The sequence below is a fragment of the Perissodus microlepis genome, chromosome 11, assembly GCF_051167445.1.
Source record: "Perissodus microlepis isolate ML-2025 ecotype Zambia chromosome 11, ASM5116744v1, whole genome shotgun sequence".
NCBI lineage: Eukaryota > Metazoa > Chordata > Actinopteri > Cichliformes > Cichlidae > Perissodus > Perissodus microlepis.
Genome location: NC_140471.1, coordinates 6,655,222 through 6,680,741, shown reverse-complemented (window position 1 = coordinate 6,680,741; position 25,520 = coordinate 6,655,222). Strand labels below are relative to the sequence as shown.

At 42.1% G+C, this 25,520-nt stretch overlaps 2 protein-coding genes across 2 annotated transcripts; both read right to left on the bottom strand.

Annotated features, from left to right (window-relative positions):
- Positions 1 to 793: 793 nt before the first annotated feature.
- LOC146377140 (uncharacterized protein C18orf19 homolog A-like) lies at positions 794 to 4,905 on the bottom strand. Its single transcript, XM_084944833.1, has 4 exons — positions 4,761 to 4,905; positions 3,209 to 3,681; positions 2,682 to 2,793; positions 794 to 1,959 (listed from the first exon to the last, which is right to left on the bottom strand). Exons 2-4 carry the CDS (start codon positions 3,628 to 3,630, stop codon positions 1,645 to 1,647), a joined length of 849 nt encoding a protein of 282 aa, XP_084800959.1. The 5' UTR covers positions 3,631 to 3,681; positions 4,761 to 4,905; the 3' UTR covers positions 794 to 1,644.
- Positions 4,906 to 21,137: 16,232 nt separating this feature from the next.
- On the bottom strand, positions 21,138 to 22,379 carry LOC146377139 (nesprin-2-like). The gene is made up of 3 exons (XM_084945054.1): positions 22,323 to 22,379; positions 21,379 to 21,561; positions 21,138 to 21,305 (listed from the first exon to the last, which is right to left on the bottom strand). The coding sequence occupies exons 1-3, from the start codon at positions 22,377 to 22,379 to the stop codon at positions 21,138 to 21,140; spliced, it is 408 nt and encodes a 135-aa protein (XP_084801180.1).
- Between the last annotated feature and the right edge of the window lie 3,141 nt (positions 22,380 to 25,520).

The following is a 25,520-nucleotide window of genomic DNA, read 5'->3' as shown; positions in this document are numbered from 1 at the left end:
ACAGAGTTTTATCAGAATTCATTCAAAACTTTTGAGCTACCGGGTTTACAGACAGAAACACACAACCACACCAAAAACAGAACCTCCCTGGCAGCTGCAATAATGGATGATTTTTGGCACATTAAGCATTTTTATATTTCCCTCCTATTTTTGATTAAAGTTTGTTAGCACTAATGTTTAATCAAAAATAAGAAGGAAATGTAAAAACGCTTAAAGTGCCAAAAAAAATCATCCGTTATTGGAAGTGCGAGGGAGGTTCTGTTTTTGGTGTGGTTGCGTGTTTGTCTGTTAGCACTGTTATTTATTCCTGCTTACATTATCTGTTACATCCACTCATTCTCTTCTGCAGGGTCCTGGCTATACAACATGCCTCATTCACACAAGCACTTCTACCTATCACGGGACATTTTATGTTTAATCTCTTCTGCAATCTCTGTAAAACCTGAAAAGTCAGATGACACCTCACATGATTATCAAAATGCAGCAAAAGGGAAAAAAAATCTAACACTGATTAACATTTGCTCAGAAGGATAATAGCCGGGAAACCTGAGTGCGAGTAAGACATGGAGTCAGTTTAGGTACAGAGACATCCCATCATCTTACCTCTAATCCATTAATGGAACATGCCAGAACTGGAAATCACTGCAGAAGCAACTATTTATGTCCACATCCACGCTCTGGTTATATACAAAGACTAATTAACACTAATTAACCTGTTACTGTGGGGGAAAGCTGAAGCACTGAGAGAACACACTGTCACATTACATAAAACACAAACTTCAAGTTTCAAAGATCATTTGGTTAGCACTTGACTTTTATTCAGTTGTTGTTTACAGCAGACATCTGTGTGAATTTCTGACAAAACCAATGTGTCGTTGTGCAAAAGTCATGAAGACCCTCTTGCTGTTCATGTGTGACACTGTGTGTGCAGCTCATACATGCTTTATGCACTGCACATTTACTCACTACTGCCCTAACAGTGACACGAACACTGAAACGCTGTCACACATTAGCTTTGGCTATCAAATGAAAATACATTAGAAAACTTTCATTTATCTCTCATTACATTAGAAAAGACAGCAGGTGACACTCTGAGCCTTGAGAAAGGCTTTAATGGACTAGTACACACAGATGAGCTTCAAGTTTTATTCCCTAACAGCTACAATGATTAGCACTGCTCTCTCCAGGTGATGTTATTACACGGACACATTGTTCATATCTCTGAAGCCCAGACCTCCCCCCACCCCTTTCTGTATTGATGGGTGTGACAAGAGAAACAAGAACAGCGCTCCTCTTTAAACAGCCAACAGAGTGAGTGCAGATTACTTGAGTGTGTGCAAATCCAGTCTGAGATGACAGTGTCAGAAGGTAGCATTGCTAGCAGTCCACTAAGCTGCTGTCTAGTCTACACTTTCAGTGCAGGGAGGCAGAGTTCAGACAGAAAGGGACTCGGCTGGACACTTAAACAGAAAACATGACTGAGAGGTGTGAGGAGGGTTTCAGGACAGGGATAGTGCAGCATCTCTCTCCTCCTTCCAGTCTCAGAGGTACCATCTGCCATTTGATTCCCACATTACTCAGTACATCATGTTGAGATCACAACATGACCATATTTTCAGCGACACCACCTGTAGACATGATTCTCTAATCGTTTTTCTTTCGAAAGAAGGCTTTTCCCTCAGAGACTCTGTCTTTGGTCTCCTGTAGTTTCTCAGAGAACTTGTCTTTCGTCTCTTCCATTTTCTCATTGAAGCGTTCTTTTGTCTCCTCAATTTTCTCTGAAAATCTCTCCTTTGTCTCCTCCATCTTTTCTGTCAGTTTCTCCTTCGTCTCCTCCATTTTGTCCTGGAAGTACTCTTTAACTGGTGGCGGTGTGGATAAGTAGCCGTGCTTACGGAGATACTGAATGGACAGTGACGTGCCGCCCAGAGTCACCGTGTATCTAGCAGGGGTTGCGATCTGTAGGAGAGAAAAAAAACAACAAAAAAACATCAGTGAGTTTAAATACACCGTATGTGTTTTTCATATGTACAATGAGACAGAACAGCTCCAAACAAAGGATCCAGGTTCAGTGGTTGTGACTGGTGTGGGAGTGGGATAATGACACGCTTGTTTAAAACTTTTGTTCCCAGTACCATTACTGGGCGAATTAGCGCCATGATTCGCCCTGTTCCCAGAGCTAACTGGGAACAGAGTTTGACCTAGTTTCTTGTTAGGTCAAACTAGCTCACATAAAGAAAGTAGTCTGACCCTGTAAATAAGTAATGAACACAAGTGGAGAGCTACATGAGTTAAATGCGGTCATAACAGTTGCCCGATTACTTGAGCTCTGTTCTGGATGTTTAACGGCTACAAGTTGTAAAAGGTGGCATGCCAAGGGTATGCAATTCTGAATAGATGGGTTTTAACATGCGATTTAAAAGTGGAGAGAGAGTTTGTAGTTCAGAGATCTGGTGGAAGTGCATTCCAACGTCTTGGGGCAGAACAACTAAAGGCTCTGAGTCGGGTGAGCAGGTGGCACAAACAGAAGGGAAGCTGAAGAAGAGCGGAGTGTACGGCGGGGTTAGTACGTATGGAGAAGATCAGATAAATAAGGGGGAGCAAGGTTATAAAGTGCTTTGAAAGTAAGAAGCAGGTATGCCGCAGGGAGTCAATTTAAAAGTAGTCTGGAATTAATTTACCTTGTACATGGCATATGCAGTCAGCGCATACCCACTCGATGAGTCTCTTAAAAGGCCAACTAGTGACTCTGGTAGACCAATCATCTCCAGGAATGGCACTACATTCACACCCCTGAGGAAGCAAAAAAAGCCCATATTTTCATATCAATGTTTTTTTGTTTGTTACAAAACTTAACGCTGACCTATGAAACATTCGATCATTAAAACAGTGGCTCCACATAACAGAAAACTCAACATTGTACCAGTGTGGAACTTTATCTCTAGGCACTTTGTTACTGCTCAGCCTGTGACAGGTGCAACTAACAGAGAATTTAGAGCAGTCTGAGGCCTGAGCTTTGAGCTCACAGGATTTCTCACAATGCACTGACCTCATTATTTAAAACTCAAAGCACCTCCCACTGCAACAGTAGCTGAGTCAACAACAAAAGCATAATAATCTCTTGATGATATGGCACATCAGAATTAGATTTAACATTTAGTCCTTCATAAACATCAAAATAAAGTCATTTAAGCAGAGCACCACTCACTTCATAGCAGCGTAATAGAAGGTTCCAAACCAAACAGAGGAAGTCACCAGATGCACAGGGATCATCACCTTCCCATACTGTTTAAAGGTCCTTTTGAACCTCTGGAACAGGCCGATGGACTTGTCCTGAAGAGGGTCCACCTCTGCAGGATCAGGTGCTGCTTTCTCTCCCTGGTTGTCCTGTGTCTGAGGCGTTGTGGTGTCAGACTGCGGCTCCCCCTGTGCCGGCTGGTGCTTTGGTTGGTGTGCTGCTGTGCTGACGGCCGAAGTGGAGAGCCAACGCTGGCCCACAGGTGGCGACTGACGGAGGGCGCGCCAACAAAATGCTACTGGGGTCTCAGGGACGGCGATGCCCAGCAGCAGTGGGCGCACCGCCGCCACCCGTCGGAGTGTCCCATGAGTAAGGATGCGCTGCGTGGTCATCCTCCTCGTCTCTTTGCCCTCCTCCTTTCAGCTGTGATGTTCAACCACAGACTGCAGGATCAGACAGAGAAAGGCACTTTAAATTGTAATCTAATTAACCTAATAATCATTTAATCTATGAAATGCTCATCCACAGTTGCCAACTTAAACTGCTTATTTGGGTCCATCAAGGACTCAAAACCTAAAGATTCAACAAAAAGAAGAGAAACAAAAACCCAACACCCTTCTTTGGTAAACACATGCCTAAAAATATTCCTTCAGCGAAATACTGATAAATTATCAAAGTATTTACTTGTAAAGTGACTAATTTCAGCTCCATTTTCAGTCTGAAATGCACTGAAACGTGCTGGGCACTCTGGTTTATCTATGCTGTGTACTAAACAGCCCTGATCTAAGTCCCTTCATGCACTAGCTGTAATGTTATCTTCCCCAAGGATGCCACAGATTAAAGGTCCCGAACAAACCCTGCTTAATGACCGCAGAACCATAAACTCACCACCTAAAGTGAAACTGGTGAGTGAGAGCTTCATGCAGGGAGTTCTTCCTAAAGATATTAATTTATGTTTCTTATGTGGAGCTGCTAAAAACACAGAAACTGAGCTAAGTGACAGCACATTTTAGCTGACCTACCTACAGTTAGCCAAACCCAAGCTATGTGAAAGTACTGCAATTAGACGGGAAGTCACAACAACGGTCCTCAAAATAAAAGCACCCAAATAGACCGTACGACGGCGGACATTCCTCGTGACTTATTTTACAAGCTGCACCCGGAAATGTTGAGTCACAGTAATGGAAGATTTTCACAGGGGTCTATTTTAGGGTGGCTGACATTGGACAGTTGTGTCCTGAGGACAAACAGGGCGCAGCTTTTAGTTCCCATATAACTACGTGGGTCTTTAGCGGGTGGCGAAGCAAAGAGGCTTCACTCATTAAAGCAGACAGCTAGTCTAGCTTAGACACTGACCGACAGCCGTGTGCTAAAGCCAAACTCTGAACAGCTGCCAACTTCGGCTTCTGACGGTTAACGTTAGCCTGTTAGCTAGTTGCTCTGCTAACTCACGCAAGCAATAACTAACCAGTACGTGAATAAACAATACTAAAGGAGTGGACAGAAAGCTGACTGCACTTACTAGAATTTAGGTGTTGCACTCCTCAAACCGGAGGGCCATGCGAGCTATGTGTCGTTCAAGAACCACATTTATCGTTTCAGCAGCTCTGACTGCGTGGTGGAGAGCAGCGTGTAACCCTATGTGCGCAAAGACCGATGGGAAATGACGTTCTCACGACTGCGACGGTCCAAAGATATGCTAAAAATACATTTCCCAGCGTTGATAGCGGTGGATTTTTTTTCTTGATCATGAAGTTGGCCAGTGGTTTGTTTTTTCCTCACTGTAAACAACGTGTGGCCTTCAAACACGGACACATTGGGCTTTGTTAATCCATTAATGTCAAACAAAAAGTTCTTGTTTACGTCTGCTTGTTTAATTAAATTATAGGCTTAACCCAGAACAAACAAAGACTTCATGTAGTCTGCAGTTATTAGCCTGATTGCCATATATGAAACACATTAATATTATAAGTTATTTTACTAGTTATTTTGTATTTTGTCAACGTTGCTGTTGTAATTAAATGTGCTATAAACATATAAACGACAAACATTAATATGACTAATCTCGGTAGATTTTTAACTTATGAAAAACAAAAAACAAAACAAAACACAAAGACCCCGCCTAAACGCAGACAAGCCTTTCTTGGCGTAAAAATGTTTTATTACATATTAACATAAAGAAACGTGACCTTTAGCACATCGGCGTTCTGTAATACACGACTGTCACCAACAGAGGGCGGGCGGCTCACATGAAAGGAGCCAGTGTGTTTGTAATGCACAGCCAAAAGTAGCAGTATACAGAGAGTACATGTTAATTAGACATTTTTTGTTATGTTTTGTATATTTTGTTGTTTCTAATAAATGTAATTATGCTTTGGGTCACTTGGCTTGGCTTTAGTTATTTCCCGTTTAGTTATTTCCTGTATTTACTCGTGGTCAATAATTAGCTGACTATATCTGCTTATTAGGATTCAGTCTCCTTATTGTGGATACTCAGCAGAATGCAGATGCCCACTGATAAAGGGATGAAGAAGGGTCTCCCTGCAAATCTGCAGGAGGAATCTGTGATTGAGGCATAAGCACACCTGGAACTGAGCTAATCCAGTTTGAGGACAAATCACATTAATCCAGTGTTCCACAGAAGAATTTCATCTGTGGTGTTTGATATGTGACGAACAGCTCACAGAGCAGAAAAATCAGTCATACATACCATGACTGCTGGGATACCATGGTTCCTGAACTCCATGTTCTCTTATGTAAATATAGTATTTTAAATATGCTGTAATAAATCCTTTTATGTCAGTCACTGGAAATATTGATACATGTTTGTGAAATAGCAGAAATAGCAGAAGTCAGTTCTCATTCACATAGCTCTAAAAACTGAGATGATTTTTTTGCCTAAAGCTCTAAAGCTTTAGGTCTGCAATTTAAATCAAACACACAGTGACATTTGGCCATTTCCAACACTTCTAATTGGTTGATAAAAGCACACTAAAACACTTCAAATTCTCACTGATCCACAGTTTTAGTCTTATATATTTACAGTGCAATTCCACAATACCTATTTGGTATATGGTCAATGTCACTCATAAGCAATACAAAACTCTTGCTATTATATTCTTTTCCCCAGTGTTCAATGTAATGCATTGAGCCTTTCTTTTCATTCAATTCAATTCAATTCAATTTTATTTATATAGCGCCAAATCACAACAAAAGTCGCCTCAAGGCGCTTCATATATACAGAGAAAAACCCAACAATCATATGACCCCCTATGAGCAAGCACTTTGGCGACAGTGGGAAGGAAAAACTCCCTTTTAACAGGAAGAAACCTCCGGCAGAACCAGGCTCAGGGAGGGGCGGCCATCTGCTGTGACCGGTTGGGGTGAGAGAAGGAAGACAGGATAAAAGACATGCTGCGGAAGAGAGACAGAGGTTAATAACAGATATGATTCAATGCAGAGAGGTCTATTAATACATAGTGAGTGAGAAAGGTGACTGGAAAGGAAAAACTCAATGCATCATGGGAATCCCCCGGCAGCCTACGTCTATTGCAGCATAACTAAGGGAGGATTCAGGGTCACCTGGTCCAGCCCTAACTATATGCTTTAGCAAAAAGGAAAGTTTTAAGTCTAATCTTAAAAGTAGAGATAGTTTCTGTCTCCCGAATCCAAACTGGAAGCTGGTTCCATAGAAGAGGGGCCTGAAAACTGAAGGCTCTGCCTCCCATTCTACTTTTAAATACTCTAGGAACAACAAGTAGGCCTGCAGAGCGAGAGCGAAGTGCTCTAATAGGGTGATATGGTACTACAAGGTCATTAAGATAAGATGGGGCCTGATTATTTAAGACCTTGTATGTGAGGAGCAGGATTTTGAATTCAATTCTGGACTTAACAGGAAGCCAATGAAGGGAAGCCAAAACAGGAGAAATATGCTCTCTCTTTCTAGTCCCTGTCAGTACTCTTGCTGCAGCATTTTGGATTAGCTGAAGGCTTTTCAGTGAGTTTTTTGGACATCCTGATAATAATGAATTACAGTAGTCCAGCCTGGAAGTAATAAATGCATGAACTAGTTTTTCAGCGTCACTCTGAGACAGGATATTTCTAATTTTAGAGATGTTGCGCAAATGGAAGAAAGCAGTCTTACATATTTGTTTAATATGTGCGTTGAAGGACATGTCCTGGTCAAAAATGACTCTATGGTTCCTCACAGCGTTACTGGAGGCCAAGGTAATGCCATCCAGAGTATGAATCTGGTTAGATACCATATTTCTAAGATTTTCAGGGCCGAGTACAATAACCTCAGTTTTATCTGAATTAAGAAGCAGAAAGTTAGCGGCCATCCAGGTCTTTATGTCTTTAAGACATTCCTGCAGTTTAACTAATTGGTGTGTGTTATCTGGCTTCATGGACAGATAGAGCTGGGTGTCATCTGCATAGCAGTGAAAATGTATGCTATGTCTTCTAATGATGCTGCCTAAGGGAAGCATGTATAATGTAAACAGAATTGGTCCTAGCACTGAACCCTGTGGAACTCCATAATTAACCTCAGTGTGTGAAGAGGACTCTCCATTTACATGCACAAATTGGAGTCTATTAGATAGATATGATACAAACCACTGCAGTGCAGTACCTGTAATACCTACAGCATGTTCTAATCGCTCTAATAGGATATTATGGTCAACAGTATCGAACGCTGCACTGAGGTCTAGCAGGACAAGCACAGAGATGAGTCCACTGTCAGAGGCCATAAGAAGATCATTTGTAACCTTCACTAAAGCTGTTTCTGTGCTGTGATGAGCTCTGAAACCTGACTGAAACTCTTCAAATAAACCATTCCTCTGCAGATGATCTGTTAGCTGTTTGACAACTACTCTTTCAAGGATTTTTGATATGAAAGGAAGGTTGGAGATTGGCCTATAATTAGCTAAGACTGCTGGGTCTAGAGATGGCTTTTTGAGTAAAGGTTTAACTACAGCCAGCTTGAAGGCCTGTGGTACATAGCCGATTATTAGAGATAGGTTGATCATATTTAAGATCGAAGAATTAATTAATGGCAGGACTTCTTTGAGCAGTTTTGTAGGAATGGGGTCTAGAAGACACGTTGATGGTTTGGAGGAAGTAATTATTGAAGTTAACTCAGAAAGATCAATTGGAGAAAAAGAGTCTAACTTAACATCAATGGTACTAAGAGTAGCTGTAGATAATATTACATCTGTGGGATGATTACTGGTAATTTTTTCTCTAATGATAAAAATTTTATTTGTGAAGAAGTTCATGAAGTCATTACTAGTTAACGTTAAAGGGATGGTTGGCTCAACAGAGCTCTGACTGTTTGTCAGCCTGGCTACAGTGCTGAAGAGAAACCTGGGGTTGTTCTTATTTTCTTCAATCAGTGATGAATAGTAAGATGTTCTGGCTTTGCGGAGGGCTTTCTTTTAAAGCAGCAAACTATTTCTCCAGGCTAAATGATGATCCTCTAAATTTGTGACACGCCATTTCCTCTCCAGATTACGAGTCATCTGCTTTAGGGTACGTGTTTGAGAATTATACCACGGAGTCAGGTACTTCTGATTAGAGACCTTAGTTTTCACTGGAGCTACAGTATCCAGAGTCGTACGTAGTGAGGAGGTGAAATTATTAACAAGATAATCGACCTCTGTTGGGGTAGCGTTCAGATAGCTGCTCTGCTCTGTGTTGGTACAGGGCATTGAAGATGATAACAGTGGGTGGATTATATTCTTAAACTTAGTTACAGCGCTTTCAGAAAGACATCTACTTTGATAAAATCTACTCTCCACCGCTGTGTAATCAATTATTGTAAATGTAAATGTTATCAGGAAATGATCAGACAGGAGAGGGTTTTCAGGAAACACTGTTAAATGTTCAGTTTCTATGCCATATGTTAAAACAAGATCTAGAGTGTGATTAAAGTGGTGGGTGGGTTCTTTTACATTTTGAGAGAAGCCAATTGAGTCTAATAACAGACTAAATGCCATGTTGAGGCTGTCATTTTTAGCATCTACATGGATGTTAAAATCACCCACAATAATTATTTTATTTGAGCTCAGAACTAAATTAGATATAAAGTCTGAGACATCAGACAGAAACTCTGTGTAAGGCCCAGGTGGACGATAGATGATAACAAGTAAGACTGGTTTCTGAGTTTCACAGCTGGGGTGGACAATGTTAAGCATCAGGCTTTCAAATGAATTAAAAGTCTGTCTTGGTCTATCATTAATTAATAGGCTGGTGTGAAAAATTGCTGCCACACCGCCCCCTCGGCCTGTGCTTCGAGGTTTCTGGTAGTTAGAATGACTCGGGGGTGTCGATTCATTTAAACTAACATAATCATCCTGCTGCAACCAGGTTTCTGTAAGGCAGAGTAAATCAATTTGTTGATCAATTATTAAGTCATGTACTAACAGAGACTTGGAGGAGAGAGACCTAATATTTAATAATCCACATTTCACTGTTTTACTCTTTGGTTCAGATGTGGATACTGTATTGTTCTTTCTTTGTAATTGTTTATGTTTAAGTTGTTTGTTGCTGGTTTTTAGTTTGTTTTTTGTCTTTTTGGAAGCTGACACAGTCTCTATGGAGATGGGTTTTTGGGGGGGTAGCAGGAGGAGAGAAGCTGCAGAGAGGCGTGTAAGACTGCAACTCTGCTTCCTGGTCCCAACTCTGGATAGTCATATTTTGGGGGGTTTAATAAATTTGTCCATATTTCTAGAAATGAGAGCTGCTCCATCCAAAGTGGGATGGATGCCGTCTCTCCTAACAAGACCAGGTTTCCTCCAGAAGGTTTGCCAATTATCTATGAAGCCCACATCGTTTCTGGGACACCACTCAGACAGCCAGCAATTTAAGGAGAACATGCGGCTAAACATGTCACTCCTGGTCTGATTGGGGAGGGGACCAGAGAAAACTACAGAGTCCGACATTGTTTTAGCAAAGTTGCACATCGATTCAATATTGATTTTAGTGACCTCCGATTGGCGTAACCGGGTGTCATTACTGCCGACGTGAATTATGATTTTACTGAATTTACGTTTACCCTTAGCCAGCAGTTTTAAATTTCCTTCAATGTCGCCTGCTCTGGCCCCTGGAAGACAATTGACTATGGTTGCCGGTGTCTCTAGCTTCACATGTCTGAGAACAGAATCACCAATTACCAGAGTTTGACCCCCGGCGGGTGTGTCACCGAGTGGGGAAAAACGGTTAGACACATGAACGGGTTGGTGGTGTACCTGGGGCTTCTGTTTAGGACTATGCTTCCTCCTCACCGTGACCCAGCCGCCCTCTTTCCCCAGCTGCTTGGGGTCTGCCGGGGAACAGCTAGCGGGGCCTACGCTATCTTCGGCTGCACCAGCTACAGGGGCCTGGCTAGCTACGGGTGAATGAAGGGTGCGAAGCCGAGTCTCCAATTCAGTAATCCTGGCCTCCAGAGCTGCAAATATGCTACATTTGTTACAGATATCATTACTGCTAAAGGAGGCCGAGGAGTAACTAAACATCTGACACAATGAGCAAGAAAGTGCAGGAGGGACAGGTGAAGTAGCCATGGTGCTAACGAGTCGGCTACGAGCTAAGCTAAGCTAGCGAAACAGTACAGAGACAGTGAGTGAATACTTTGGCTATAAATTAGGTAGTGAGTACACAGAAAGTGTGCTTCGGATGAAGCACGTGAAGATTATACTATGAAAGAAGAATGTATTTAAAAGTTGTTAATTAAATTGCTAAGCAAATAAGCTACTCAGAAACACCACTGTGTTTGAGCAGGAACAGGAAGTGATACTCTACCGCAGAGCGAGCGAACACCAAGTGACCTTTTCATGAATGGTCTACTACAGCAGCCAGCTAAGAACTCTAAGGTAGTCATCAGCACAGCATTGTCAAAGCTAGACAGCATAAAGACTGTTCTGATGCCTCGCCATTTCTGCAGATGCTGCACTCAGAATCTGGTAACAACAGTATGAATCCACGGACGCAAAAAAACCTTGTGGTAACATTGCAGGATGCAAGAGCAGGGTGCAGCGTTGTGGGGGAGTGCTTTCTTGGATCTCTTAATGCCGATTTATCATGTTGTTATCATCATGTTATCATGTTATCATGTTATCATGTTTCCACATGTTGTCTGGATGTTGTTGTCTGGATGTTGCATATTGTAGATTACATTTTTGCCATCTTCAAATGCATCCAGCGTAATAATCAATCTTATTACACAACAAGACTTCTCTTAAATTAGTTTTATGAATATGACAGTGGGCAGCCTAGCTGGGCAACTTAGCTGGGGGCAAAGCAGTGACCTCTGGAGATGAAATAAATGAAGCCAAAGCAAAAGGGCCCCCAAAAAGTGCAATTCCTCCAAAGGCTTCTTGAGGCTGGTGCCAGTGCCCATGGACTCCTATGATAAAATGATAATTTTTAAAATTTTTTAAAAAGCACATACTAAATTCAGTTCAATTCAATTTCATTTTTATACACCAATACACAACAATAGTCACCCCAAGACACCTTATATTGTAAGGTAAAGACCCTTCAATGTTAGAAAAACCCCAGCAATCAGACGATCCTCTCTGAGCAGCCCCTGGCAATGCAGGGAAGGAAAAACTCCTTTCTAACAGGAAGAAACCTCCAGCAGAACCAGGCTCAGGGAGGTAGAGCCATCTGCTGTGACCAGTTAGGGGTGAAGGGAAACAGAGGAGAGAGAAAAAGAGAGCACTGAGAGACAGAATGAAATAATTATGATAATGTGGCTTGCTGTAAAAGACAGTCTGTTCATGAAGTTTGTGCTTCAGTTTTGGTGAGTGGATTTCTTGTTTATTTGTCTTCTACTTAGCATGAATTAGCAGGTATCTGTGTCTTTGCATTGTACCCTTACGGTCTAGTGTTGTTGCTTAGCATTCTCTGGTCTAAATATGGTCACTTCTCACTCCAGAAAAAGAAGATGGTGACAGCCAGAAAGATAAAGTCCACAAAAGCAACGGCTAATGTCACAGTTGTTAGATCTTTAATGTATATTCTATACTTAGAGTTTGGACAATTACACAGTATTTGCACATTAAACAGTATTTTTTATATATATAATGTGTATACAAATAGTTAAATATCAGTAAAAACAGCCCGTGCAACAGTCAGAAAGCATCGGTTTGGTTTGCAGTGCAAAGAGCATAATTTGAATAGGAGTACACAGGTGAGTGACCCAGGTGCAATAAAATGCATGCAAATGTATCAGTAGTCAAGTCAAGTCAAGTCAACTTTATTTGTCAATTCTGCCACATGTACAGGACATACAGAGAATAGAAATTTCGTTACTCTCAAACCCTAGATTAAAAAATAAAATAATTAAAAATAAAAATTTAAATAAATACAATACAATTTTACATATAACAAGAAAGCTATGCAATATACAATATACAATATTCAAGTAAGGATAAATGACCATGAGTGTGAACCAGGCAGAGTAGTGCAAATAAGCAAATAGTGCAAATGGAGATTAGTAATATACGGTAAGAGATGGTATAACAACAAGGTCTTATGAGATACTGGCAGTCCAACGCTCCACAAAGTGACTGGTAACTGGTGCAGGCCAGTGAGTGAAGTCAGAGAGTGTGTGTGTGTGTGTGAGTGTGTGTGAGTGTGTGTGACAGAGTTCAGTGAGACCATGAAGGAGAAGAGGGGAGAGGAGGCAGAATCGGAAGGGAGTTAAGCTTCCTGACAGCCTGATGGATGAAGCTGTCCTTCAGTCTGCTGGTCCTGGCCTGGAGACTCCGCAGTCTCCTCCCTGACGGCAGCAGCTTGAAGAAGCTTTGCATCGGGTGCGTGGGATCAGCCGCTATGCAAAGGGCTTTTTTAGTGAGACGGGTGCTGTAAATGTCCTGGAGAGAAGGGAGAGAGACACCAATGATCCTCTCTGCAGCCCTCACTATGCGTTGGAGGGTTCTATAACAGGACGCATTGCAGGCTCCAAACCACACAACGATGCAGCTCGACAGGATGCTCTCGATGGTGCCTCTGTACAAAGTGTACATGATGGGGGCTGGTGCTCCTGCTCTCCTTAGTTTGCGGAGAAAGAAGAGACGCTGCTGTGATTTCTTGGCCAGTGCTGTGGTGTTGTGCGTCCAGGAGAGATCCTCTGTGATATGCACACCCAAGAACTTGGTGCTGCTCACTCTCTCCACAGACGCTCCGTCGATGGTCAGAGGAGCATGTTGGGTGTGCATTCTCCTGAAGTCCACGACAATCTCCTTCGTCTTCTCCACATTCAGAGAGAGATTGTTGTCAACACACCACGTGGCCAGGCGTCTCACCTCACTTCTGTAGTCGGTCTCATCCCTGTTGCTAATGAGACCCACCACCGTTGTGTCGTCCGCAAACTTGATGAAGAGGTTGGAGCTATATGATGGAGTGCAGTCATGGGTCAGCAGAGTGAAGAGGAGGGGGCTCAGCACACATCCCTGCGGGGCCCCCGTGTTTAAAATGATGGTGCTGGATGTATTACTGCCGACCCGTACTGCTTGAGGTCTTCCGGTGAGGAAATCCAACAGCCAGTTGCACAGTGAGATGTTGAGCCCCAGCTGGACCAGTTTTTGAGTGAGCTGTTGGGGGATTATAGTGTTAAATGCTGAACTGAAATCTATGAACAGCATTCGAACATATGAGTCTTTTTTTTCCAGGTGTGTGAGTGCTGAGTGGAGTGCAGTGGAGATGGCATCATCGGTTGAGCGGTTGGGCCGATACGCAAACTGGAAGGGATCCAGGGAGGGGGGCAGGACAGTCTTGATGTGTTGCATGACTAGTCGTTCGAAGCACTTCATCAGGATGGGAGTGAGTGCAACAGGACGGTAGTCATTAAAGCAGGAGGGAGATGACTTTTTTGGAACCGGAATGATTGTGGTGGCTTTAAAACATGTGGGGACGACAGCCTGGATGAGTGATATGTTGAAGATGTCTGTGAAGACATCAGTGAGTTCCACTGCACAGTCTCTCAGTACACGACCAGGAATGTTGTCAGGACCCGGAGCTTTACGTGCATTGATCCTGCTGAGGGATCTCCTCACGCTGTCCGGGGACAGAGTCATCACCTGGTCACCAGGAGGGGGTGGGGTCTTCTGTGCAGTGGTGCTGTTTTGGGCTTCAAAGCGAGCAAAGAAAGTATTCAGCTCGTTCAGCAGGGGGATAGTGCTATCACAGGTCTGTGGTGGGGGCTTGTAATCTGTGATGGTCTGAATGCCCCGCCACAGGCTCCGTGAGTCTCTGCTGTCTTTGAAGTGATGAGATATTTTCCTAGAGTACTGTCTCTTAGCCTCTCTGATGCCACGGGAAAGGTTGGCCCTAGCTGTCCTCAGGCTCGCCTCGTCTCCATCTCTGAAGGCAGCATTCCTAGCTTTCAGCAGCCTGTAGACCTCTCCTGTCATCCATGGTTTTTGATTTGCCCGGACAGTTATGGTTTTCGTGACTGTTACATCCTCAATACACTTGTTGATGTAGGCAGTAACAGTCTCCGCGTACTCCTGGAGGTCAGTGGTGTTGTTATAGGTGGCAGCCTGCTTAAACATGTTCCAATCTGTGGTGTTAAAGCAGTCCTGTAAAGCCTCTGAAGACTCTTCTGGCCACACTTGTATCCGCTTACGAACCGGTTTGGTGGTTTTAACGAGCGGTCTGTAAGCAGGCATTAGCATGACAGTGATATGGTCTGAGGCGCCAAGGTGGGGGAGGGGAAAAGCTTTGTAAGCTCCTCTCTCGGTGGTGTAAACAAAGTCCAGTGTGTTATTTCCCCTTGTTGGAAAGTCTATGTGTTGTTGTATTTTTGGAAACACGCACTTTAAGTCTGCATGATTGAAATCCCCAGCCAAGATGAGAAAAGCATCAGGATGGGCTGTCTGCTGCTCACTGATGTGCTGGTACAGTTCATTCAGTGCCTCACTCCTGTTGTTGACATTGGAGGAGGGAGGGAAGCGCATGATATCTCATGAGTAGCGCATGATATCTCACCTGTTACCAGTACTTTGCATAATGCCAAGCTTTCTGATGCTTTCTGATGCACTCAGTCACCAAGAAGCTAATATATTCAAAACAGTAATAATGAAATAAGACTTTCCCGGAGCAATGAAGCCTCCCAGTCTGAGGATACGTTCTGACAACACGGTGTTTACTGTTTACTGTTTAACTAATAGGAAAAATAATGTTAATGTTAGTTTTACATCTATTGGTTTCAAGTTTCTCACTATGCCTCCGTCCAGGTTTCCTGCTTTAGATGATCTCAGACAGCTCCAGCGTGTCCTGGTTAAATGGAGATAATGGATGCAAACTCTTCTGTGTTCTCATACATGTGACAATGCTTACAATGCTGTGATTGCAGCCATTCCCCAACTCTCTGTGAATGGTACTCTTGGCCATTGATCAGTGGGCTTTGATCAGTGGGTTTTAGTCAGTGGTTGTTGATCAATGGTCATGAGAATTTGCATAATTAAGATTAGGGAACTGGGCTGGGAGGAGGCTGCTTTCACGGGCTTCATTTCACTTGCTGTCTTTGATTATATAAGCACTGCAATATGAGCAAGTTGAGGCCATGTAGATGCCATTTACTTATGACTTAGTATAATTTTCAGGGCTGGTCTTCACACTTGTTGGCATGTCTGTGCTGGCTTTGTTGCATTGCTAATGGTCCTGAAACATTTCACAGTTCTCTGGTGAAAAGCTGATGGCAAGGGAAGCAGTTAGGTTTAATTAATGTGCATATTCGTCATCTAATTTGGAATCTTTTGGCACAGAGCACCATGTTATGTGCATCTGTTCCACTGGAACTTGTTAGGCGACACTCTTAGATGAGGCATGTCTTCTGTGACTTCTGTCGTGTCCTTTTGAGAAACTTTTACTTTCCCAACTTTTCTTCTCTTCATCTGTAAAGCGGCTGGTCAAAGCAGGAAAGGGATCTGTATTTATGGATTCAGACTGTCTGGACAAGCGTGCTCCATGGCCTCTTGATGCCTTGAATCAACCATGCCCTTTGAAGCTTGAAAATGAGAGGACTAATTAATTGTCCAATATAAAATGTTAGGGTGCCCTCTACTTTCATCATGCAAACAGTACGGTGTAAAAAGCGTCCAGCATTTTAAAATATACCTCTAAACCTCTTATCATCCAGCTGTCATTGATGTTTAATTTCTATATTGACTATGACCTGATCCACCACCTGTTGTTTGTTGCGTCTTTCAACTGTATAACTGCAATGTCAACTTCTAGCCGTGTCTTTTGAAGCACCGTTAAATATAATAGGGTGATATGAGAAACATACAGAATCAAAACCTTCACTAAAGTTTAAACATTTCAGTTCAGCCCACTCTGTGCTTCTGGCAAACCAACCACCACACTACACATGTAAAAGTCTCAGGTTTGGGTGAATTCTGTCAAAACCCAGGTTTGTCCTTGATCTCTGCAAAAGGAGAACAGAAAATAAAGGAAAGGGCCAGACAACACAAATTTCAACGGGTATGACATCACCTGCTGGCTGTGGTTCAGTGCCTCGAAAAATAGCTGGCAAAATCCTTGCTACAGTCCTGGCATTCACATATACACAGAACCATTAACACCCATGCTAACAAAGGTCTAAATCTGTGAGTGTGCCAGCTGCCTGGAAAGGAATTTTTCATGTTCAATTCGATTTAATTCAATTTTATTTATGTAGCACCAAATCACAACAACAGATTGCCTCGAGGCATTTTATATTGTAAGGTAAGATCCCTGTGATGGCAAAGTTCTTCTGAACGGAGACTGAAATAATGTATCACTTGGTTCGTCAAGTCCTCCTATGTACGTCCTTGCTCATGTAACTATCGTTTGTTATCAAGTTGTTTTTGTCCATGGATGTCCATGGAAACCTCTAATCTAAAAACCTCTAATCTAAACGTTCTTACTTAGAACAACTGAGATAATGCATCTACAATACAAGGTTAGTCATTAAGATACTACTTTATGGGCTGGGGTGTAGTTACATTGTAAGGTTTTAAAAACTGAGAGAGGCCGACAGTGATCGTGTTAAGGTTCAATGCAGGGGACTCAAACGCAGGACTCCTGAATCAGCTGAACACAAGAACTTATTTACAGAGTTCACCAGGTGTATATGCAGGGCAGTGCTATATACAACAATGTGAGGGACGGGGCTCCGGGGGAAATCCAAAGGGGGGAATCACTCGCTCTCCAACTCTCCACATTCACGACGGCAGTTCCTTTCATCACACTTGACACACAGATTCACATGGGAAAGGTAATCCAGGGGGTCTGTAGAAGAGGAAACAGGAATGAGTACGATATTCACAAAGACACTTGACTTATCTTGAGCTGTAGCTTGACTCGCACTGACGCGTGGTAGACAACGATCCAGCGAAGACCAGCAATCACCTCCTGGCTTAAATGCCGTTCACCTTGATGGGCATCAGGTGTGTTCCTTTCTGTGGGCGTGGGCCGAGGGCGCGAACCCGCAATGAGTTCCGCCCCGGCGACAGAGAGGAGGAGAGAGAGAGAGCGTCTCGCCGATCCCCCAGGCCGTGACAGATCGCTGCCTGTTTAGGGCCTTATTCAGATTAAATAGAACAAGATACAAAGCATTAAAGCATGTTAAAAACACAATAGCCTTCATAAATGCGGAGTAGTTTGGACCCGGAAGCAGGGTTCATACCTCATCACTTAAAGATCAGATTACCCCACTGTGGCTCATACTTTAATACCCCAAGGTCCTTGGGTCGTGGAGGACTGGCCACCAAAGTACAACAAAGATTTTTTATGGGAATTTTCTGATTTCTTGGGTGAAATTATGTCACAATATGGGCACGTTTTAATTGTTCTATTTTAATATTCATGTTTGTTCCGCTGGGAAGCTTTTGATAAAAGACTTCTTAGATCTGTTGGACGCATAGGTGTCACTCAGTCAGTGAACGGCCCAACCCATGAATGCACGCAAACACTGGACCTTGTTTTATTTTATGGTTTATCCATTTGTAACTTGGAAATTTGTGATGCAGTGTTTTCAGACCACATTTCTTTTATTCACCCTGCTAAACCCTGCGCTCCTGTTCAGCGCTGTTGTGTTTTTAACCCTTCGACTGCTCCTCATTTCTCCCCCCCTTTTTTTCTTTTTGGACTCGCAGCCCTCTGTGTCTTCCAGCACTGAGGAGTTTTCTCTATATCTGAATTCTTTGTGCCACACTTTTCTGAATTCTGTGGCCCAGAACCAGGCGATCAAAGCCCAGATCAGACCCTTGGTTAAGTGACCATACTCGTGCCATTAGACAGGAGTGCAGCAGAAACGAGTGAAAGTGGAAGAAGGACAAACTGCAAGTGTCTTTTGAGATACTAAGAGAGCTGGTGTTGTTGTTATCAAAGAGCTGTGAAAACTGCTGGAGCAAAATATTTTTCTGACATCACTGCTGCTAACTCTCACCAGCCCAGTGTCCTTTATAATAAAATTAACACTGCTCTTAATGAACCTGTCCCTCTGGAAGCTTCTAGAGAACTCTGATAAGTTTCTTAATTTCTTCTTGGTCAAGGTTGTTAAGATTAGGGCTTGTATTTCTCTTTCCTGCGTGATCTGTCCATTTTGGTCCCCTGTCCTGCTGTCTTTGATCACTTGGAGCCTATTTCCCTTTCCTCTCTTGAGAAACTGTTTACCAGTGTAAAACAATCTGGCTTCCCATGTGATGTTGTTCACCTTCTGAAGGAGGTTTTTACTACTGTTGGTCCCTCTATCCTTAATGTTATTAATGATAATTTGACCTCCAGCGGTGCCAAGCAATTTTAAACATGCTGTGGTACAACCCTTTTTGAAGAAACCTGGCCTTGACCGTTCTACTTTGTCTAACATTAGTCTCCAGGTTGCCTTTTTTGTCCAGAATTTTGGAAAAAATAGTTTACATCCAGCTGAGGCCTTCCCGGATGAATACAAAATTTTGGAAGCGTTCCAGTCTGGTTTTAAAACACGCCCCAGCACTCTACTCTTTTAAGGGTTTTTAATTACATATTTTTAGCAATGGATTCTGGGAACCCTAACCCCAAAAGCTACTTTTGACACAGTGGACCATAACATTCTCATCTCCACACTGGAGCAGTGGGTGGGCATCACTGGCTCAGCTCTGCAGTAGTTTAGGTGCTACTCTCTGAAAGGAATTTCTGCGTCATAATGGATGATTTTACCACTGCCCTCCCTGTGGGGCACCTCAGGGTTCCAGTCTTGGTCCTCTCTGTATTTGCTGCCACTTGGGGCTTTTTTTTTTTTTTTTAAGAAAGCATTATGTTCTTGTTTCATTTATATGCTGATGACTTCCAGGTGTATTTCCCTTTAAATCATAGTGGTTCTGTTCAGCCTCTCCTTGATTGTCTCAATGAGATCAGGGGGTGGATGAGACTACATTTTCTCAATTTTAATAAAATAAATAAATAAAATGAGGTCATGCTTTTTAAATCCAGTGTCATGGTCCTGAGTCTGTGACTCAGTGATTTTGTGTTTAGTGTATTTATTGATGTTATTATTATTATTATTATTATTTGTGGGCTGTTTTGGGATGGTTTGTGTTTTGGGGTTTTTGGATGCTGGGTTTCTGGGTTGGTACTCCCTCTGTTGGTCCCTGGTGTTAGTGTTCCCCTGTCTCATCAGGTTAATCAGGTTCAGCTGTGTCTCCCACCTGTGTGTGATTTCCCAGTGTCCCTCTGTGTATTTATAGTGTGTGTCTGCCTGTGTTCCTTGTCGCGTCGTCTGTGTTCACCCTCTGTGTTGCCCTGTGTTTCTGCGTTGCTCTGCGAACTTCTCCGTGTCTCCACTATGTGCTCTCCCTGCAGTTCTCCTCTTGTGTTTCAGGTTTGCCGTTCTATAGTTTAGTTTATCCTTAGTTCTGTTTTGCCATCCCCACTTTGTGTTCTGTCTTCTATAATAAATCACCCTGCATCTCAAGTAAGTGCTGCATTCGAGTCCTTCTTTTCCACACATCACATGGCTGCTGCCCCAGTCGTGACATCCAGTGCCTCCAGTTGCACCCCTGCCTTTGACCTTTCTTATTAGTCCCTGCATGAAAAATCCAGCATCACTAATTTAGCTGTGAAAATGGATCCCAGCTTCAAACTTGACTCACATATCAATACTGTGGTTAAGTCCTACTTCTTTCAGGTAAGGAAGCTTTTAGAAATTAAGCCCATTCTATCTAGATGCCACCTACACTCAGAAAAATAAAGGTGCCAACTGGAACCAGAAGTGGTTCTTTAGACTGATGCCATAGAAGAACCTTTTTTGGTGCCACAAAGAACCTTTTCTTTAATGGTTTTTCAAAGGACCTTTTTTAAAATGGTTCTTTAGGTCCTTCAAATGGTTCTTTAAAAACCCATTTTAAAGAACCTTTTTTTAAATCTTTCAAAATAAAATGTATCCTAAATTGAATTTGAGTAGGGTAAAATAAATACGAGCACAGCATAGACATATATTAATGGTTTATTGCCATTTCGTAGTTACCAAAAGACAAAAAGGCATTTAACCCTTAGCACAACATCACTACTAATACACGTCACATATTAGTCATTTAAACAGTAATAATTCAATATTTTTACTATATTATAAATAAATAAATATAAGTACTATATCTATAGATAACACAACAATTAATACATGTATTGTTTAATTAATAAAACATCAGAAAGTGATAAAAACACCTTAGAAATAGCAGTAGCTTCATAACAGACCAATAAATCAACACATTGTCATCAGCAGATGTTTGCATGTTCAGTAAAAATATTTCAACAACAAGTTTTTGATTAAAATTATCAATGAACTTCAGCATTATGTAAGGTAAGTTTCATGTTGGACTCATGGTCCTTTGTTAGTCCAGTTTAGGACCATGTCTCTGACGTATGTATCATATCAAATATATGTCATATCAAAACAACCCCACACCTGCAGTTGTTTCAGTTTTTCATAGGTGTTTCCTGTCAGCTGGTCAACCTCACTCAGGCGGACATCCATATCAGCCAACCAAACAACAAGCTCCTCCCTTTGTGCTTCAAATCCCTCCCACTCTGAGACAAGGAGCTGAGAGAGAGAGAGAAAGAGAGTCAATTATAAAGAAAAGAGAAAAGTGAAACCCTGACTCTGACTCGCATACCTGCAGTCGACCTGTGATGGACTCCAGTTTGGTGTTCACGTCATCCCAGCGGCGGCCGCACTCCCTCGCCAATGCCAGCAGCTGAGTCTGCAGGGTGCCCTGGAAGAGCCGAGTTAATGTTTGACTCCTCCTGGTCAGGATCTCCAGCTGGATGATCCGAGGTCTCCCCTCTCGCCACCGCCTCTTAACACACAAACACAAATTGCATGTGAAGCAGGAGGTGCAGATTTTTTTGCTATTCTTTTCTAAATCCAGGCTTGATCACGTGGAGGTATTTGGAAAACTTTTTTGGCCAGCGGACGACTGTTGTCTCGCAGAAAGTCAAATCAAATGTATGTGATGCACAATCAATTCACAAGAACACATTATAAAAAACAAGTCCAGTTCTTGCCTGATTTCAAGTGAATTGCATCAAAACAGGGTGACAGAATTAAAACGAGTGTTTGCAGCAAATGTGAGCACAAAGCCTCACTTTGTACAAGCCTGCTATTAAAGTTCTCCTCTATGCAGACGACTTTCCTGTTTTCAAGGCACAACTTGGATCTGCTGTACAAATCTTGTGGATACACACTAAATGAAACAGTAGTGTGCACGACTCCAGATTCTGATCCCTCATCCTAATATGGTCCCAAAAGGCTCACAAAAACCAACATAGCAACAGCAATAAAGCAAATGTTGAGGCTTCAAAATACAATATCCATAAACCAATGGCTGACATGGGTTTTATCATAAGGGTGATAAATATACAACATATGTTCTTAAGACTAAAAGTATAATACAGATTTTAGTCTGAGAAATTTGATGTTCATTTACCTGCAGATGCCCTATACGTGCCTGCTCCGTGGTTTTTCACAACATTTTTCACATCACTATTTAATACAGGAAGTAGGTGAACTAAAACAAGTCATCTTTCTTTGTGAGAGGACAATATTAATGAAACAAACCTCAATGACATCATAGAGATCCCTAAAGATGCTCCTGCTGCTTCTCTTCCTCCTCATCCTAAGCTTCCTTCTCCTTGTCTTTGACTTCCATCCAATTGTAATTCAATCTAATTGTGTTTCTCCCTCCTCTTCCTCATTTTGTTGGAGCTGTGAACAGAATTAGTGTGAATCTGAATTAATTTGTGCAAACAAGAAAAATCTACAGCTCTTTGGTCAGAGGTGGTCTTGTGATTTAAGCCGGGTAGATCTATGTGTTGATGCTACCTGCTTCAGCTCTACGACTGGCTGCTGAGTGATATTTACACCCTGGCTGGATTACAAACTTTAACCACGTGCTGAACTTTGGCCCAGCTTTTATACCTCTTGTTAGTATAACGACCTCTTCTTGGCTTAATGTATGATGGTGGATAAATGAAATGTACAAAGAAAATTTAACTATATTACAAAAGGACATCTATCTTGGAGCATAATTTTCAACTAGTCCGAAAATAAGTTATACAGTAACAGTCATGTGACACATGAGAAGGTGTGTCTTTTTCTCTTCATTCAAAACACTTCAAAACACTCTTCCAGAATTCAAAGTACAGGCTGATGTGAGTATTTAATGTAGGGCTCAGCTCTACTGAATTTCTGAGTTTCTAGAGCAGACACAGAGCTCACGTCACAGGCTTCAGGCGCCATTTTAGTGACTTTAACAATATTATTATCGGTCTAGCTGACATTAAGTTATGTACGCAGCACGCAATAGAACCACGTATTTTAGAAGCCAAAGGTTCAAATTAGTTGGGAGCACCTTCACTTAATTATAACAGTGTTTTTTTTTTAGGAAAACAGTTCTGTATACCGATACTAAATTGCGTTAACTTTAAATATAGCTAACCGTTATTGTTAGTACAGCATTAACAGCAAGCAATGACGAGTAACAAAAACAAAACAGTACAAAGGTTTTAATGAAAATGTTTTACCTTTTCCAACAGTCCCAGAATCCAGAGCTTCAAAGACCAGCAGGTACTCAAGACTGTTCTCCACTTCGCTGTCACCGGCCGTGAGAAAGTGTTTTTTCCCTTAGAAAGTTCAAGGCCCACCGCTCGCGCGATCTTTAGGCTTTGGCCCCCACCCCTGCCACCAGTATATTTTTACAAGTATATTTCTAGCTTTATTTGAATATTCAGTTTCCTACCGTCTGCTCTTAAAGGGTAATCACCAGGTAACCCGCCCTCCCCCTTCGCACACACATGCACACAAACAAAACACACAGTATAATTCACACCCTCATTATGGTGAATAAATATTTATGCCATTTTACACCATCAAACTTAGATAGCTAAGGATGAAGAACCTTTTGTTCTTTAAAGGTTCTTTAAAGAACAAAAGAATTTTTACATCTTTTGTTCTGAAAATCTTCCCGTAGTTTGTTCCTAAACTTAAAAGTTATGACAGCTCAAAAATGCTGGAAAAAATGTAAAAAATGTCTACTTGGAGGGCCTATAACTAGGAAAACAGTCATAATATGAGAACCAAATTTTGTACGGTTTCATTAAATATACCAAATTTATTGTCAGCAGATTCTTCATGGATGTGACAAATGACCACTGCCAGAGGACACTTACTGCAGGCAGAGACAGGATTTAATACAAGTTTGGTTTTCTTAATTTATTCATCAAATTAATTTGCAAAGCTTAACATGGCAGCTCCAGTGACTTATACCAGCAGCAAAAACAAACAGCAGTATTTGGATAATTGGCAGCTCTGTATACTCTGCAGCTGATAAGCCACACTTTGCTCATAATCCATCAGGGGTGTTTCCAAACTTTCCAAAGAGGTAATTAAGCCGTCTAACCATTTATGCAACAATTTATAATTAAAATTATCACCATACGCATCCATAGAGCCTATATTTGCATTAAAACCATTTAACCATACAAATCCCTCCAAAGCCCTAAAAAAACCCAAGCAACTCCCCCACGCAACATCCTGCTTGGTCTCTACTGGAACCTTCAGCCTTCAGTGTTCAGACCCACGGCGACATGTTTGCCAACACAAGGATGTTCGGTGAGTGGGTGAATGAGCGCTACGTGACGCCTCCACTTGGCCACCAAGACCCTGAATTGAAAAAGTGGAAGATGAATGGAGGACCCATTCAATATACTGTATATATTAAACTATCATCTTTTTCGTAAACCTAAAAAGTATTCTTGGTAAAAGTGAGACCCAAAGAAACTGATCAGTTACTAAAAATAGAGCAAACCAATGTGTAAAACTCATATTTCAGAACGTGACATGAACTGAAGTGTCCTGCCTGACAAACTTGTGCCTTACTCTAAATACAGATATTTATCACTCTTTGAAATATGATTGTTTTCTGGATGCCAGCAAAGAAAACTCAACAGTTTTGAAAAAGTAACCCCAGTGACCTCTCATTTGAGGCTCTACTCAGCTCTTCCCAGGAGGGTGGCACGGTTCCCCCCCTTTTGGTGGTCCTCCTCGGGTCCTTATACTCTGGGGCCTCTGGATATCTGGGGCCTAGATCTCCTCCATACCTGCTTCATACCCTGGGGGACGGGGCTATGGCTCCCCACACTCCCTAGCAGATCGTTACATGGAGAAACCTTTGGAATACAAGCGTGCTGATCCACACAGGTATGCACACAGGTGTACACACGGGTGTTCACAGACGCGGACTACACCTTTCTTGCTGCTGCCTCAAAGCACATTGTGCGCTGTCTATCTTGCGTGCTGCACAATATCGTTTAATATTTAGTATCTACTGTTATCTACTGCTAGCTAGTTTATTGTGATGGTGCTTTTTTTATTATGTTGCTCTTTTTTTGTTTGCTTTCTCTTCTGTTTTTTTTTTCTCCATACAGGTGATCCAGGTGTTTTGTTTGTTTTTCTTTCTTTCTTCCCCCCTTTCTCACCGTCTCTTCTCCCCTCTGGTTTTCTTTCTCTCCCTCTCTTTCTTTCATTCTTTCTCCCTGTCCTATCCCCCAGTCATGTCTGTCCCGTTTGTAGCAACCGAAAATAAAATAAATTCATAATTATAATAAAGGTCAATCAAATGGACCAATATGGCAAGGCCATGATGATCCACTTGGTAAAATAAATCCGCTTGGCATCATTCTTGGCCTTAAGACAACAATTCTGATGGCTAAAGATCCAAACGGGACACAAAAAAGAAAAAAGAAAAAAAGAAAAAAG